The 16,900-nt window shown below is 30.5% G+C and overlaps 1 protein-coding gene across 1 annotated transcript in view; it reads right to left on the reverse strand.

The window, feature by feature from the left end:
* The window catches only part of LOC129221038 (nephrin-like), an 84,023-nt gene that overhangs the window by 17,576 nt on the left and 49,547 nt on the right, over positions 1 to 16,900 (reverse strand). Inside the window, exons 9-14 of the mRNA XM_054855474.1 lie at positions 14,356 to 14,643; positions 11,459 to 11,758; positions 6,777 to 6,902; positions 5,630 to 5,660; positions 3,533 to 3,615; positions 2,198 to 2,319 (exon numbers count right to left, since the gene is read on the reverse strand). Coding sequence (XP_054711449.1) covers positions 2,198 to 2,319; positions 3,533 to 3,615; positions 5,630 to 5,660; positions 6,777 to 6,902; positions 11,459 to 11,758; positions 14,356 to 14,643 — 950 coding nt within the window. The remainder of the gene's footprint in view (positions 1 to 2,197; positions 2,320 to 3,532; positions 3,616 to 5,629; positions 5,661 to 6,776; positions 6,903 to 11,458; positions 11,759 to 14,355; positions 14,644 to 16,900) is intronic.

A 16,900-nucleotide genomic window follows, 5' to 3' on the forward strand; every position in this document is an offset into this window, starting at 1 on the left:
TAACATATTTTAAGTAAAGTTTGTTACCGAATGTTTTGTGTGTCAGTCAATCGGTGGGCCTTTCAACCATATATGGTAGACCTGGAAACGTTTACGCATGGGGCAGTTTACGCAGTGCCCTTTTTTTTAAACGAATTATAACTGGAGAGCCAACAGCCAGAACAGATTGATGCTGCTCCCTTGCAAATACCCTCACAAGTTTTTGAGCATCAGTCGAGCTTCGGTCTAGCAGGCAGAAAGAATAATCTGTTTTCTACCAAGTCGAGTAAGTTTTGAGTTGAACGTTTTGAACCTTTTTGTGAATAAATAATACTAGTTAATAAAAAACAAATCCACTATAATATTAAAATCTGTTCGCGTCTGTCTGTCTGTCTGTCTGAAGATCTATCTTCTCTAGAACCACTGCGAATCGGGAGTCAAACGAGATACCGATCAATTCGAAATTTTCCAAAGAAAACAATAGGACCAATCTCGTAATTGTGCGACTTTAGTTAGCAGAGATATTAACTAAAACGTTAATTAACATAACGTTATTCAGGAATTTTTATTTCTTTCCTGTTGCCATTTTGCATATGCGCGAGCAAGTAAAATTCTCATAATTGTTTTAAAAGAGATTTTTTTGGCTGCTGTCCAAATCTTAAAACAACGTTTCCATCTAGAATTTCATTTTAAATTAGTTCAAAATTGGTTGCCCTATTCTGACATAGCCTTTATTTTATCGTCTGTCCTTTTTTTATTTTTTACATTCAACGTTCTTAACTCCTTTCAACATCTGAAAGTTGTTTCTTTAGCTATGTTTATTGATTGTAGTGTAAGTTTATCATTCACCGGCCTCATATTTTGGTACATTTAGGATGTGCGACTAATTATGTTTATTTTGTTGGACTTTTTCCCGTCACATGGGTGAGCTTTCGAATTGTAATAACTCTCTTTTTCCTTCCTGTTTCTATTTTTGAAATACAGTTTGTATCGTTAAAAGAACATGTTAAATTAAGATCGTTTGAATTTCTTTAAGTGAAACAGTTTTGAACAAAAATATTGTTTTTAAGGATTTTAACTAAAGCTTAACTCGAATCTGATGACTTGGTATTAAATTAATGCTAATTGGTATTTATTAAGTATTGGTGCTTTAGTTTCACGTAAGCAACCAAAAAGTATGTGTCATTTTATGTAAAAAGCTGATCGTAATTGTACATACAAATGTTTCAGATATAGTCTATCAGATTTAATTCAGTTTAAAGGGAGCATAGATTATAATTGATAATGCATGTATTTTTATCTTTTGTGCTAATTGAAAATACGCATAACTTGCATTATCGATAACTACGATTAACTTTAAAGAGATTTTTGCCAAAAATATGCTCTACTGGTGTTTTGCAAACCTTGCATTAGGCGTATTTATTTACTCCTTAGCGCTTTAGAAACTGATGTCAGAGTAATGCAAAAACATCAATTGGACATCTCTTTCGTTTTTTACGTAGCCCGTGCAACGCCGGGCACGCAGCTAGTATATTTAAAAAAAAGAAAAAGTTAATCCTTTTTTTGAGAATTGCATTTGTATGAAAGGAATGTTATTAAATTTTTTTGCACTTTAGAAATAAATAATAAATCCAAACTTGGTGACGGGGCAAGTTTACGAGTTGACGTCTGAGCACCTTTGAGCACGTTCTTACTGTGTCTTACTTCTAAACGTGCCCTGACGCCATATTTAGAGAGTTAACCATTGACTCACATTAAAATTGCCAATATTGGGAAAAACTATCTGTATAAAAATTTTTTTTGCTCCGGTTCGCAACAAACGGGGTGACAATATTTAAAGTGTTTCTGTGCTTACTCCGAGGCACTTTTATCATTAAGTTGGAGTAAAAGAAAGTCATGTGATGCACACATCAGCACGTTTATGTTGTTATCGAAAGCAACTGCACAGTGAGGAATGTTGGGAGTTAAAACACACTATAGCAGATCAATTAGTTTAAAGTCATATTTTCAATGTGGACACAACTGAGGACTGTTATTACCAACTCCAGGATATCATTGTGTTTATTTAGACCAAATCACAACTCCGCTCAAGAGGAAATCTTTGACTGCTCTGGTTTCAGGAGATAATAGCATGAAATAATACCATGGTTTTACTGTACATTATTTCAATTGGAAATCGTATTTTTACGGATGCAATAATGAGTTGTTTGTGACTTACTTTTAAGCTCCATGAACGCTTCAGTGCCACGACACAGTTCCTGTAGTTCTTGCTACATTTCATGCTATCAGGAGATTGACCTTCCTTTACTAAAGCACTCTCTAGGCTTTCACTATCACACACTGAAATATGAAAGTAGTTTTGTTAATGCATAATAAAGCAGCTTTTTTATTTTTCACTATACAAAATTTTACTTCATAGTTGGAAAATTTGCAAAATGTCGTTTAAAAAACTTTTCTTTTAATGATGATTATAATTATTGGTAATCCTTATGTGTACTTGCAATAAATTAACATTTTTTGAAATAGTATAATGAATATTGCATAAAATGACTATAAATGAGTGTTATTCTTATTTACATATTTATTACGCTTTTAAAAGATTTGTAGACTACCACGAATGTCACTAAATGTCAGCTAAGTTATTTTGGATACAATAATGTCTTCGAACTTACAATGCAAATGGGACCTTAAATGTTTGACAATAAAAACACTTCTTTTATTACTAACATAAAATTCAGTAAAAATTAAATGGGGTTGGAAATTGATTAATTGAAAATTGATTGATTGGTTGGGCTCTCCTTAACATCAGAAAAAAAAATGAGGGAATGGATTAAATTTACTCAATTTCAATGTAATAACATTTATTTGAAACTAAATTTCGAAATCAGTTACTTAATTTAAAAAAAAGAAGATATTCGTGTTAGTTTATATAATAAAAACACCCGATTATCTTTTAGAGCATCCCGAAAAATCGTTTCTGCGAATTCTTCAATTATGGCTTTTTTATTTATTTATTTATTTTTTTTTTAACACAATCAATGGGAGACGTTTTAATGATTGAAAAAATAGTACTTTTACTTTCTGTTTCTGAAGTTAGTGGCTTATACAGCGAAATCCTGGTACAACGAATACCAATACAACGAAATTTCCGTTTCAACGAAATACATGTTTATTCCCGATTCAATTGCCATTATATTATTTGAATTCCTTTTTAACGAAATTCCCGATACAACGAATGAAATTTGTGGTACTTTGAAGTTTGTTTGTAACGGGATTCCACTGTACAATGAATTTCAATGCAATCACGTTGTTGTATGTTTTTTCTTTTTCATTTTTGTTTTCATTGTCGAACAATTTTAAAATTGACCAGACAGCAAGTGTAAAATTGTGAATACACCTTGTCACATAAATCTTATTACCAACTGTGTACTTAATTCAAAAACTTTTTTCGTTTGTCTGTAACAGTTAGTACTAAATTTTATATTTTAAGAATTAGTAAAATTTTTATTACGTAACCGGATAAAAAAACTTTTAGTGGAAAAATCAAACTTACTATTATTAGGCGGCACTACATCAGGACATGCAACAGTGTTTTCGACCAACTCGTCTGAATCTTTCTTCCAACTTTTACTCATTCTGAAAAATAAAATGAGTGCATGAATTACGTAAGGAAGTAATCCTAAGTAAATAAACAATAACAATAATTAATGTAAAATGTAACTGATATCCATTGGATGAATTTTAAATTTTTGTGTGACAGTACAAAATAATTTCTTATGTGCAATTATTCAAGATACATATTAATAACTTCTTGACTTACATACAGGGTGTCCTGAAAAAGACTAACTGTTTTCAAAAATTTATAACTGGAAAACGGTAAATGATTAAAAAAAAAAAAAAAAAAATCTTGCAGAAAATTCATGTGGTGGGCCGTAAATGTTTTCCCTCTGAATTCCAAATTTTAGTTGACATTTTTTCCAATAGATGGCGCTGCAGATAGTAAGCCCGTAAATCAAAAAAAAAAAAAAAAGATAGAAAATTATATTATAATTTTTCGAAAATATAGAACAAAAGAACAAAACAATATTTTCAAACAATCGTCGGTTGTAATTTAATGTCGCAATCGGAGGAAAAACCGGTTAATTTCAATTCCTCTTTTTTGAATTACCGGCTTACTATGTGCAGCGCCATCTATTGAAACATTTTTAACTAAAATTTGGAACTCTGAAGGAAAAAATTTAGCGCCCACCACATGAATTTTCTGCAGAAATTTGTTTTTTTTTTTTATCATAACCGTTCTCCTGTTTTAAATTTTTGGAAACAGTCAGTCTTTTTCAGAACTCCCTGTAGTTGTTCTTTATAAAATAGTAAATCAGCTTATGTATTATTGAAATCGACACATTTGAAGGACTTTATTATCTGTAGTATAATGGGAATGTTTCCTTCAGTCAAAAGTACTACTTTTAGTCTTTAAAATTGGTAGAATAAGCAAAGAAAATCACATGGACTCCGAAAATACTATTATTTTCGCAACATTTAATTTTTAGTTTTTTTTTTTTTTTTTTTTAAACTATCTGATTCATCGTGTGAAGTCACAAGTGATGAAGAAAGCCATCTTGAACCGAAGCGCGTAGTTCTGTGTTTTGGCAAGATACTACCTTTTAATGATTATTTTCACCGCGAGTAATTTATTAGTAGTCTGGTAACCCTAGCAATTTGCTCACTTGTGACGTCAGCAGAGAAAATAAAAATAGCGGCTGAATGTCGTTTAAGATTTTTTTAGGAGAAAAAATGTTTAAAAAAAAAACAATAAAAAGAAAAAATAAATAAAATTGGAAACAACCCAATTACCCTTTTATCAGTTGCATTTCTTACATTTTTAACATTAATAACGGCAGAGTAAGTGGCACTTATTTATGTTTTATTAGTCAAATAATTTTAATTATTGGTTTTGATGAAACACTTTAATAAGGATTTGAACAATGACTTTTTTTTGCCGCTGTAATAAATATTTTTATCAAAACAAGCTCAAAATGTGAAGATCATTAAGGTCTTTTAAATTACTGTATTGTATCTAGTATCATAATATGATATATTTAATAAAGCAACTGTTGAACATTTGATATTAAAGTGTGCACATAAGTCTTTGGATTGTGCACATAAATTAGACAAAAAACTGATTCTTGTATTACCCCGGGTATACATTTTATCTCTAATGATATAAGTACCTTTTAAAATAAAACTGTGAATGGTTTTAATAAATAACAAACCCATAATAAATTGAGTAAATGTATGTTTTCATTAAAACTTTTACTTTCAACTTAAGTAAAATCCTGACATATCTGTAATTTCCTCAATAAATGGGCCATTTCACGGAAAAGTCAACCCGCACGTAACGGTTCACATATTTCATTAAAAAGTAATAAATTAATTAATAATAATTAAAAGTAAAGGGTAATAAAGACATTTTTTTTTAAAGAAATCACGCATAAGTTTGTAATTTGTTAAGCAGGAAAGCATTTCTTCTAAGCATAATTTTCAATGAAATATATAAAGCGTCACGTGCGGGATAAAGTGACCGTTTTTCGTGGAATGACCCAAACATGTTTACGTTAAATATGTGTTAAAATAAAAAAAAAAACCTGCTTACTTGATCTTATCTTCTTCTATTGGTGATGGTGCTATAATAAAAAGAAAATGAGAATATTATTACAATGTTTTAACTGCGTTTTTTTCAGCTGATTTTATATCGTAACTCTAAGTAATTCATTGATTAAAACATATATGTAAGCATAACATAACACATTTTTTTTTTAATTTCATGTTTACATATTTTGGGTTCAGAATTCTAAATTGGGCTCAAAAGTTAAATCACACGAAAAAAAAAGTTTTTTTTCTTTATTCTCTTTTTGTTAATTTCTTTTCTTCAGAATCCAAGTTGCAGCAAGACGATTGTTTTTAGCTATCGTGAAATTAATGGAATTTAATTTATTTGATAGTTTATTTCGTTCCCAACCATTGTATTTTAGATGAACACAGTTTTTATTGAAAACTAAATTAGTATCTAAACCAGCAATCAGAGATCACATATTTTACTGAATAACATTGGACATGTAAGAATACTAACAATCAAGTGTACATGGGATTTTGTTATTCCTTTTTACAGAGCTATAGAATAATTTGTACGCATTATAATATTGTAATACATATCGGATGTATGCAAATAAATTTTAAAAAAAGTATATTTTACTGTTTAAAAGTAAGTAAAAATTTAAGCAAAAAAATACTGCCTCTTAAACTCATTATTTCAAAATTCTGACAATATAACAGGAAACCATGCTAAACTAACCAATGTGAAAACTGGGACTTTTCAGGAAAGCCAAAACAATATTTTGTTTAATTTAAGGAAACTAGAAGTTTTATCAACAAATCATAATAAAACTTACAATTTCATATGTTACGACTAAATTAATTCAATAATACGCAAAACTCACTTTCCACTGTTTTAGTTGATATATTCATATAACTTTTAAGCATCCGCGTGTTTCCAGTTTAACAATATTTGATAATCTGTTTAGTTCGGAACATATTAATCGCGACTACTACAGCAGTAGAATGAAAATCCTGAATTTTAACATTCCGGTCGTCTTTCCGGGCCGGCAAAATCCATTCTATAATATCATTAACTTGGCCAGCTTAAAATAGATTCTGAACAAGGTCTCACGATCCAATACAACTGCAAATCATTTGAGAATAATTCTGTCATATTTAATCAAAGATTAAATAAGCGAACAAACCTTTCCGAGGCCTTCTCCTCCGAATTTGAACTAGTGCCAGAGCGACAACGCCTATCACCAGGAGTGTACCAAATACAGCGATCAGTATGGCTACCAAAGGACTTAAGCTCCCCATCAATGCTAACTCTGTAAGAAAATTATCAAGCTATTGAATGTTTGAATGTTATGAATATTTTAATTGCTTTAATAAATAGGAAACTAATTAAAGTGCTTTTTTTTATAAAGCAAGAAAATCAAGTATTGCCTTGAAAACGTAAACAATGACTTAAAAACGCAAGCAACGCCTTGAAAACGCATGCAATATCTGAAAAAAATAGGCCAAAAGAAACGAAAGAAAACACAAACAATTAAAGAACAATCCCATTCACAACTGCTTCCCTTTCCTCCTCTTCCTCCTGCTTTTAGAACTTAAAATTAATTAATTTACTTAAATTTAGAACGTAAACACATAATTGCGACCCAATTATTCTTCTTTCGTATTTTTTTTTTTTTTGTTAGAGGCACATAGTTAAATATTCAACGAATTTGATAAACTTTCCAAATTGACACGATGGGTGATCTGCTGCTTGCCAGATGAAAATTTTGAATTGATTTTCTTAGTAAGGTAGGTCGACCAAATAGAGGCCATTTAAACCAATAAAAATCACGACTCCACTCCCCCTCCCCCAAAATGCTACGCAGCATAGCAAAAATTACTAAGTCGTGACTACTATAATCATGAGTTAACCTAACTGTTGATAAACCGTTAGAAACAAGCATTTTGTAAACATCATACAGAAGGAAAGCTACATTTATTACAAAAGAAAAAAAAAATCTTGTTATCATTACGCATTTTTTTTTTGTTTACAGTACATTTTATTTCTGCACTCTTCACTGTAGTTTACGAGCATTAAAAAAGTTGTTATTATTTCTAGAAATCCTTGCTTAAGTATTAGACATAATCTAAAAGAATAATGTTGCTGTGTGCTGCCGTTTATTTCTGGGATTTGATAACCCTTGATAAGTAGACTGTAGCCAATTAAAGCCATGATTGACATTATTAGGAGTCTGGTGTCCGTATTAAGACACCAATGGATCGGGGGAAGATATGATAATGAGCTGGAAAACGCAGCACATATGCGGTAGTGAAAAGCAAAGGGATGAAAGTGACAAAATTAAAAATTTGGAGATAACCAGTACACATGGTAGGTGAACATCTCCTCTTCTCTTGGGGCAAGAGATGGTACTAGTAGTCCTTGGTAGTTGCAGCTGCACAGCATGATTTAGAAAAAAAATCAATGAAAGTCAACCTAGGATGTAATCTTTAAACGCGTTTTAATTTAAACTTGAAAATGTCCACTTACATCCCTTTGCTTCTCACTCCCTCATATGTATACGAAATGTGGCTAAAAATAAAAAAGAAGAAAAAAGACGCAAAATGACGACTCTTCAGTGCCTCGAATGTTACGATTCATCCTTTTTCTTTCTATTGGAGTAAATACGGAACTATTAAAAATGTTTTTGAGTATATCAAATGTGGATTATTGAATTTTCATATTGACAAAATAATTTTGCTATTTTGTTTGCAGTTTGATAGTATTTTTTTTTTTTTTTTTTTGCATTTTTTCAGATATGGCTTTATTTGACAGCAGCGTTCTTTGTAAGGCTAGATCAGAATTTTTAGTTTAACTGCTGACAAATTTAATTTTTAAAACCTTCTTTTTATATAAAATGATTTTTTTTCTTGTTTTGCACGAGTCTTTTGAAGAATTTACAAACATTGGAGCAAACTGAATCATAAATCAGTGATTTTTACTTTTATTGATGTCAAAGTGGCGCAGCTTATGAAAAAATTAAATTAATATTTTTTTTTTTTTTTTGAGAGTTCTCATATCCATATTCTCAAATTTTTCGCAATATGCCGGAACTGATTTTGAAATCAATTTTCGAATCATAATATATTTTTCAGAAAATAATATATTTTTTGTCTCTTTTCATTCTTTTACTGATAAAGGGGCACATCTAAATTTTAATTACAATTCTTGAGGCATTTTATAGATCTATTGAACAAAATTTCCGAACTGTGCTATCATTAAATTTCCAAAAAAAAAAAAAAAAATGGCTTATACTAATACATAAATAAGTAAATCCGTCTTTATGTTCTAAATATCATACTGAAAGAAGATTGACAAAGGAATTGGTTCCCATAAGGCATCTACAACTCAAAAAATGTTGATGGTCCCTGCTCTGATGTACGTGAGAACATTTGTACTGCATTAAATTGAAAACTTTAGAATGAAATAATTTAATAATAATACAGAAGTATCCGAAATTTTAATATTATATTCTCTTTTTTATAAAACGTTGTTGCTTAAACTGGAACTGAAAACTATACACATTTTAAATAGTACATATTTCATTGCGATTCGCAGTTCAGAATTTCTTCAGCGAGTTGGTTTTCTAGCAGTAAGTTTACTTATTTGCTTTGTATAAAAAAATTTTAAAGTGATGCAACTGCTGCAAATACTAATACTTTAATTGCTTAAAAATGAGGGAAATATATTTAGTATTTATACAGTGGAATCAGCTTAGTGGAATAGTCATTTTGCTACGAAAAAATATTCCATTAAGCGGGATATTTCATTAACTGGAATAAAAATAACCCATTACATTTATTTAGTACATTGAAAATGTATTCTATTAAGCGGGATATTCCTTTAACCGATATTCTAATAAGCGGGCTTAACTGTAGCACGTTAATAAAAGTCAAGTTTCGCTTTATGTTAAATTTTTAACTATTTGTTATCTATTAAAAGAATAAAGTTACACTATCCACTGAAATTACTAGCATTAGGATCATTTCAGAGTACTTTGGAAAATTATGTGGAGTCCAAAACATTCACTATTTTGCCATAAATATTTAAATTACTGCTTGATTAGCTCATTATTTCCTTTTGAGTTACCAACACACAAAGTAAACTAATGTGCTAATCATACTGCAAATTAAATATTCATGGCAAACAAAGAATCACGTTAAGGACTTACACTTGTCCAAAATGCTGTGAAATGTCTCATTACTCAAATATGTAGAAAACATATTTAGCATTCATAACACGTTAATAAAAGTTATGTTTTGCTTTCTGTTAAACATTCAGTTATTTGAAATACACCGCCAGCTCAGTCATTTCCAGCCGAAGACTGCAGTTTCGTGCTTATTAGCACTCAACAGCTCGAACTGCAGTCTTCGGCTGGAAATGACTGAGCTGGCGGTGTATTTCACGTATTTCTGCTTTAGCCCTGGCTAATGGGCGGTAATTTACTGAATATTCAGTTATTTGCTTTCTATTAAACATTAAATTATTTGCTTTTTCAACACGCTTTTATTATCTTCATTTGTATGTTTGTCAGTAACTCTCCTATGGAATAAGAGCTAGTGGCTTATTACTGTTAGTACATTCCACCACTTTATAAGCAGTCGTGGCCGAGCGGTCTAAGGCGCGGATCTGCACTGACGTCTACCTTCGGGATTCATTGGGCGTGCGTTCTAATCCCATCTACACCGAAATTAAATTTCTAATCTTGCAACTCAATTTTCGCCCACTTTTTGTGATCGGATTCTTTTAAAATTTGGAATGCAACCTCAGGCCCTACGAAAAGGCATATTCTACAATCAAATTAATTTATTTACAATAAGTTATTAGTTTATTATATTTAACACGCTTTTATTGGCTTAACTTGTATGTTTGTAGTTATGTTTGTGGGTCCAACTTTCCTTTGGACAAATAGCCAGTGGTTCATTAGAATTTCCAATTCAAAGCTGCGGAGTGTAACAATGTTTGCACAGGGATTTACCAGAAAGCATTCAAAATGTCTGACAAATAATGCAACATAATACTAAGATACATTCCATTATAAAAATCGAACACACGCACAAAGATTTCATTTAAGAGTTTCAAGTGTTAGCAATATTTAGTATCTAAATCTTATTTAAAAAAAATAATAGTTTAAAAAACTAAGAAAACACGTTTTTGTAGCAAAATGAACTAAAAAGTAAAAAACAGAATAATAGTTTAAAAAAAAAACACGCTTTAGCAGCAAAATGAACCAAAAAGTTAAAAATAATCTTTGGATGACAAGTATATAAAGTAATTGACCAAACACTTAATTTTCCTGTAACAAAAAAAAAGCGTGGGGGGCTGCTTATTTACATTTTTGCATGGATAACAAGTGGAAAAAATTTAAGTCAATTGATAAGAAGCCCCCACGCCTTTTTTTATTACAGTAAAATTAAGTGTTTGGTCAATTACTTTATATAATTGTCATCCAAAGATAATTTTTAACTTTTTAGTTCATTTTAGCTACTTAAGCGTGTTTTTTTAGTTTTTTAAACTATTATTTTTTATAGTAATCTGTAATTACTGTATCTGATGAAAATATGCATAGCTTGCACTTACAGCACGCAAATAAATTCATCATTTCTTTCGATTAAAAAATCAAAACTATTTTTTTCTGAAATTACTAGCATACGCAAAAATGTAAGAAATATATTTTGCATTCAAAACTTGCTAATAAAAGCAATATAATTCTTTCTATTTAAAAATTAAGTATTTGCTTTCTATTAAAAATTAAGTATTTGCTTTCTATTAAAAATTCGAAATTACTAGCATTACTCAAATGTGTAAGAAACATCAATCCCAACTTACCACCATCTAAGTCATTAACTGGCATTGTGGTTCCCATCAGTGCCACCGAACTGCTTTTCCCTTTCTCGTTCGAGGAGTAGATGACCAGAACAAAAGCAGTCCCTGGCGGCAACTTGGACACGGAGAACACAGGCGAGTCTTTAGAACTCATGTTCACCTGCAGGTGGTCAACAGCGGAATTGTACACGTCCAGATGAAACTTTTGCGAGAGTCCTCCATTATACCCTGCTTCACATTCAACCATGATCCAGGCTTGGGATCTGTTGGTTACAATGCAATTTCGAACTGGATCTGGTGGTCCTAAAGGAACAAAATGTACCGAAATAGTTATTACTGGCTAAGATAAGAGCGAATGTGAAAGTGTTTTGGGAAATTCGTGTCTAAAAAGAATAACTAGAATCACTTAGAACTGCATGTTTTAAAACATATTGGGGAAGATAATTTCATGAATGTTTAACCTCAATGGAAAAGAGAACCAAGCACAATATTTTTATTAAAAAGTGATGGAAAGAAAATATAAGCGTTACATTATTTTAATGTTTCGTAAGGACAAAATAACTTAGATATGATAACCAAATATCTCCAGTATCTTAAATCTTTAAACATGATTAGCAAAATGCGAACATTACAATTACATTCATGCAATGCACGATCGGTTTTGTTTGTCGAAGAAAGAACCGCTCTTTTCTGACTAAAAAAAATGTTATTTATTTTACAACAAATAAAAATGAAGCTCTGTTCAATGTAGCAGTGCTTGTGTTTTCATTTAAAGTATTTGCTAACTTTACCCTTCGATTGACCGTTGGTAGAACCATTGGTTTGCAGTGCATTTTTATGACTCCCATTAATAATCAATATATTCTTCATATCTATTCCCCTCGCTATTATTAGGTAATCAAAATTTTAAGTCGCTGAATGAATATATTAGGAAAAACGAACTTAAGCTACACAGTTGTTAATCATGTAATGACTTTATTTCTAGTAGCGGCTATGCTACTTCGACCTACCTCCTGCTCATTGACCACATAAAGCAATATATTATGTGACTCGCTATACAACTATGACATAGACAACATATCAAATAATTAAGGAAATGCCCAGTCAAGGCAGTAAAATAAATAAGCAATCTTGATTATTAAATAAATGAATGATTAAGAAATAAAAATAACAAAAATGAAAGAAAATTACATCAATAACTAAATAAATAAACAAAAAATAATAAATAATATTTATTATCAACTTTATGGGCGTGTTTTGTATATTTTTAGAAGCAATATTTTTGATCAGTTTTCAACAACAGCTTTTTTTTTTTTTTTTTAACTTTTCTAACACTAATAGATTAAAATATTAAGTAAAGAAAGTTAAAAAAAAATGATAAACACTAAATAACTTTTTGCCCGAAAGCAAATTACATCAAGGTCAATTTATTTATTAATATAGCTTTGTGAAAAAAATTATTTGATTAAATTCGTTCAAAGAAACTATTTCGCCTTTTTTTTGCTTGTAACAATTTTGGAAGATTTACATTATCCTTCTGAAACGCATGATTGGTTTTGTAACCACGCAATAAAAATTTATGATATTAAAACTACAAGCAAATAAACACAAAAGTGCACAGAAGAAACTATTAGGATCATTACATATGAAAAAAAAAATAATTTAAAGTTTTTGTCAAGGATATTTACTTGATGAACTTTTTTCCCCAAGTTAAAATTAACTCCTTAGGAGCAAAAAAGGAATACGCCAAACATGCATTAGCAACTTTATTGATAAAACTGTTAAAATTTATAATTTCAGTAGAATTACAGCAATTTCATTTAACTCTTTATATCTTCACATTTCTTTTTCTTCACTGTTCGCTACGTCTACCAAGAAAGAGAGGTAAAATGAAAAACAATATAAACATATTTGCACTTATCTGAACACAATCTGGTAGGAAAGGTATGAAGTTTAGAAAAGAGAAAGCATATATTGAAGAAACATAAATGTCCAAAAATGGTGTAAAATATGTATTCAATAAGTATAAAAAAATTCCGGTCGTTAAATTGAAAAATATTTATATGCTAAACGTCTTTAACTACTAAGTGATTCGATGCTGTTGTTTTCAAATACTAAGGCTTCACCCAGCATTTGTAGTACATATATCGATTGTTATCGAGATGAATTATTCCGTGGCTGCAAACTCTTGTTGGTATGCTGAATTTGCTTTAGCTACCAGCGTGCTTGCACTCCCCGCTTCAAGAGATGATATCCAAGTCCAGCGCCGTCATTGACTAGTCTTGACTGAAGGGTCCATGACAATGACTAAACTTCAGTCTATGTAGGCCTACCCGGAAAGTCGGTATATTTACTGTGAGTTGATCTGATTGAATCGGTAAAAACCAATGAAAAAATAACGGCAAAATTAAAAGCATTATTTTCCTTCATTTGCGTATACTTGGTGCGCATTTATAACATTTCAAAAAGAGCATGGGGAAATATCGTGACGTATTTTTAAAAGTGATTGGTAATACATAAAAAACTGCCCAATACTTATCTGCAAAGGAAAGTTTCCTATTTGTGTTCAGATAATGAAAATCCCGAGATGGTTGTAAACTAATTTGATGGAGATTAGAACTAAAAAAATTATAATTCAAATTCTAAACAAATCTGTTTGAATTTCGAATAATCATCGAAGAAAATATTTTTGTTCCAAATTTCAATGAATTTAAATCTAAAGGGCTTTGACCTGCGATTACTATGAGTTGATCGAAATAAATTTGATTCTAATACACGTCAAGACTCTTAGTTGCTATTCGTATTCTGATTTTAATATTCTGACCAAATATAGTCATTTCTTTTTATTTGATTTATGAAGTAGTTTAATTAACTACAACATGTAAAGGAAACCAAATTACCTGCTGGTATAATGCGTACAACACAGGGCTCTTTCTGTTCTCCAACTGCATTTTTGCTCCAACATAACACTGCTCCAAATTCCAGCATAGTTCTTGGAACATAAGTCAGTACACTATGCGTACCTTCCGACGTGAAATTGTGCAAGTCAAGGTTTTCTACCGAATTATTAAGTGCCCACCGAAACGCAACGTCATTTGGATCAGCTTCAACTTCGCAGCTGACATTGACAGCTTCATTTCTGGCAACGCCGTATAGATTCTTTTGCTTGGGTTTACACGCTGGTGCATCTGTTAATAAATAAAATTGAAATGTAAAAAATGTAGTTTATTCAAATGTGTATGCAACATTATAATAAAAATTTACAGCCAATGAAATTAAAAAAAAAAAAAAAAAAACATAAATCAGGCAGCGAGAAGCAAAGGGATGTAAGTGGACATTTTCAAGCTTCGAGTAAAACAACTATAAAGATAACGTTCTAGGTAGTCTTTCATTATTTTTTTTTCTAAATTGTACTGTACAGCAGCACCTACCAGGACTACTAGTACCATCTCTTGCCCAAAGACAGAAGAGAGGTTCACCTATGATTTCTACTGGTTATCTCTAAATTTTTAATTTTGCCACTTGCATCCCTTTGCTCCTCACTGCCTCAAAAAGAGTAAGGTGACCAGTAGCAGACAGTCATATGTTTGGATTTATATAATACGCATTTTGCGCTGGTAATGTATTTAACAAATGGTATGGTGGGTAATGTATTTTACTAACTAGTGTTGCAGTGGCCCATGAATACGTTGCAACCATCTCTTGTTATCGAAGTGAATTTTATGAGCCAGTTCGTATTTACAAGGTAGTGGTGGAAGGTTTTGAACAGCAACCACGAGGTCAACTGGTGTTTCATGTTCATTTGAATTCAATAAGGCTTTAGTTCTAAAAGTTAAAAACGTTTGCACATTTTGAACAAGAAAAGGGAATTTTGCATGTTATACATCTTTTCCTCATCCTGTATGTTACTGGGTATGACCTATTTTTTCTTAATTGAATAAATAAAAATAGAATTAACTTATTCAGAGAATTCATTCGCAACCAAACTTTAGGTGAGATGTACTTGCATGAGAGAAAAATAGCTTAAAAATACATTAAAAGGCTCAAAAAATTGTGTTAACCAGAGATCGATGTCTTTAGCATGTCTGTTACATGTACCGTTATCTTAATCAAGTTCAAAATTAGGGAAACTCATGAGTCGATGAAATCGTATAATTATTCATCATGTCCTTTGCTTAGATAAACTTGAAACTGGTTACATTAAAGCTATAAAGCTAAATGTGTATCGTTTGTCTAGTAACAATGTATACAAGGTTTCGTATTTTTTGCTTACAGTAAAACTGGAATGCGTAGACAAATTACCAAAACTTAAGGGTCCAATCCAATTTGAGGAAAACGAAACTAAATGAAAAACTCTTCCTCTTGTATATGCTTAAAAATGTCATAATTTTAGTAAGAATATAAATGCTGAAAAAATGTATATTGAAAGTATAAAGATTTTCTTAAAGCCGAGTCATTAGCGAAGAAATAATGAAAAATAATTGAAATTTTTTTATTAATTAATACGTAAATGGATATCATAGTTTTGATTAGATATTTTATCATTAATTTAAAGTAAATGAAAAAAATAATCTCATTAATAATATTGATTTTCGAAATAAAATATTGTTTGTATAATATTATGTTTAAAAGATAATTATTACCATTTAAGGTATGAAAATAAAATTAAAAAGAAACGTTTATAAAAACTGTTTCCAGCAAATTTGCTGTTAAAAAGTCAAATAGTTCCGATGGTGATTTAGAATGCATCATTAATAACTTTATTTTGTTAATTTTCTCGGAAAACATTTAGCATTTCCCTATCTTTTATGAAGTACTTAGCTCTAAGAAGAAAATCACTTGTTGTTTTAGCTCATAAGAAGCAGAGTGAAAACTAAGTAAAATGATATTATTAATGTAATATCGTTTAGCAACAAAAGCGCGTATTCTCAAACAGAAATGCATCTGCTTGAAATTCATAAGGAAATAGTTTCTTAATATTTCAATTAAATTAATGTGTTATTCTTTTCTTTATTCAGTAATATTCCGTAATCTAAACAATCCAAGGCAGTTTCCGAAGAGGTGGCAACGAATTATGACTCTTAACATGCTAAAATTATCAATACATTTAAAAGTGTAAACACAATGGCTATGGATCCGTTTACTAACCGAGAGCTCATTTTCAACAATGCCATTTCTTCTGATTATTTATGCTCAATAATACGGTTTTTGAGGAAATTTTGAGTGCAGATAAGTATTTAATTGCCTTAAAATAATTTTAAAAAAGAAATCAGTACAATACGTTAAAAAAATATAATTAACATAAAATAAAGTAATTACTTTCGTCGCTTTTTAGTAGATTAATTAGTTTGAAATAGCTCAAAAAAACCTTTGCAAAAAGTTTTGAGAACTTTGTTATGACATTTTCAGAAAAAAAAACTACAACTTTTCAATCCTTGTTGTCCC

Source organism: Uloborus diversus, chromosome 4 (genome assembly GCF_026930045.1).
Source record: "Uloborus diversus isolate 005 chromosome 4, Udiv.v.3.1, whole genome shotgun sequence".
NCBI lineage: Eukaryota > Metazoa > Arthropoda > Arachnida > Araneae > Uloboridae > Uloborus > Uloborus diversus.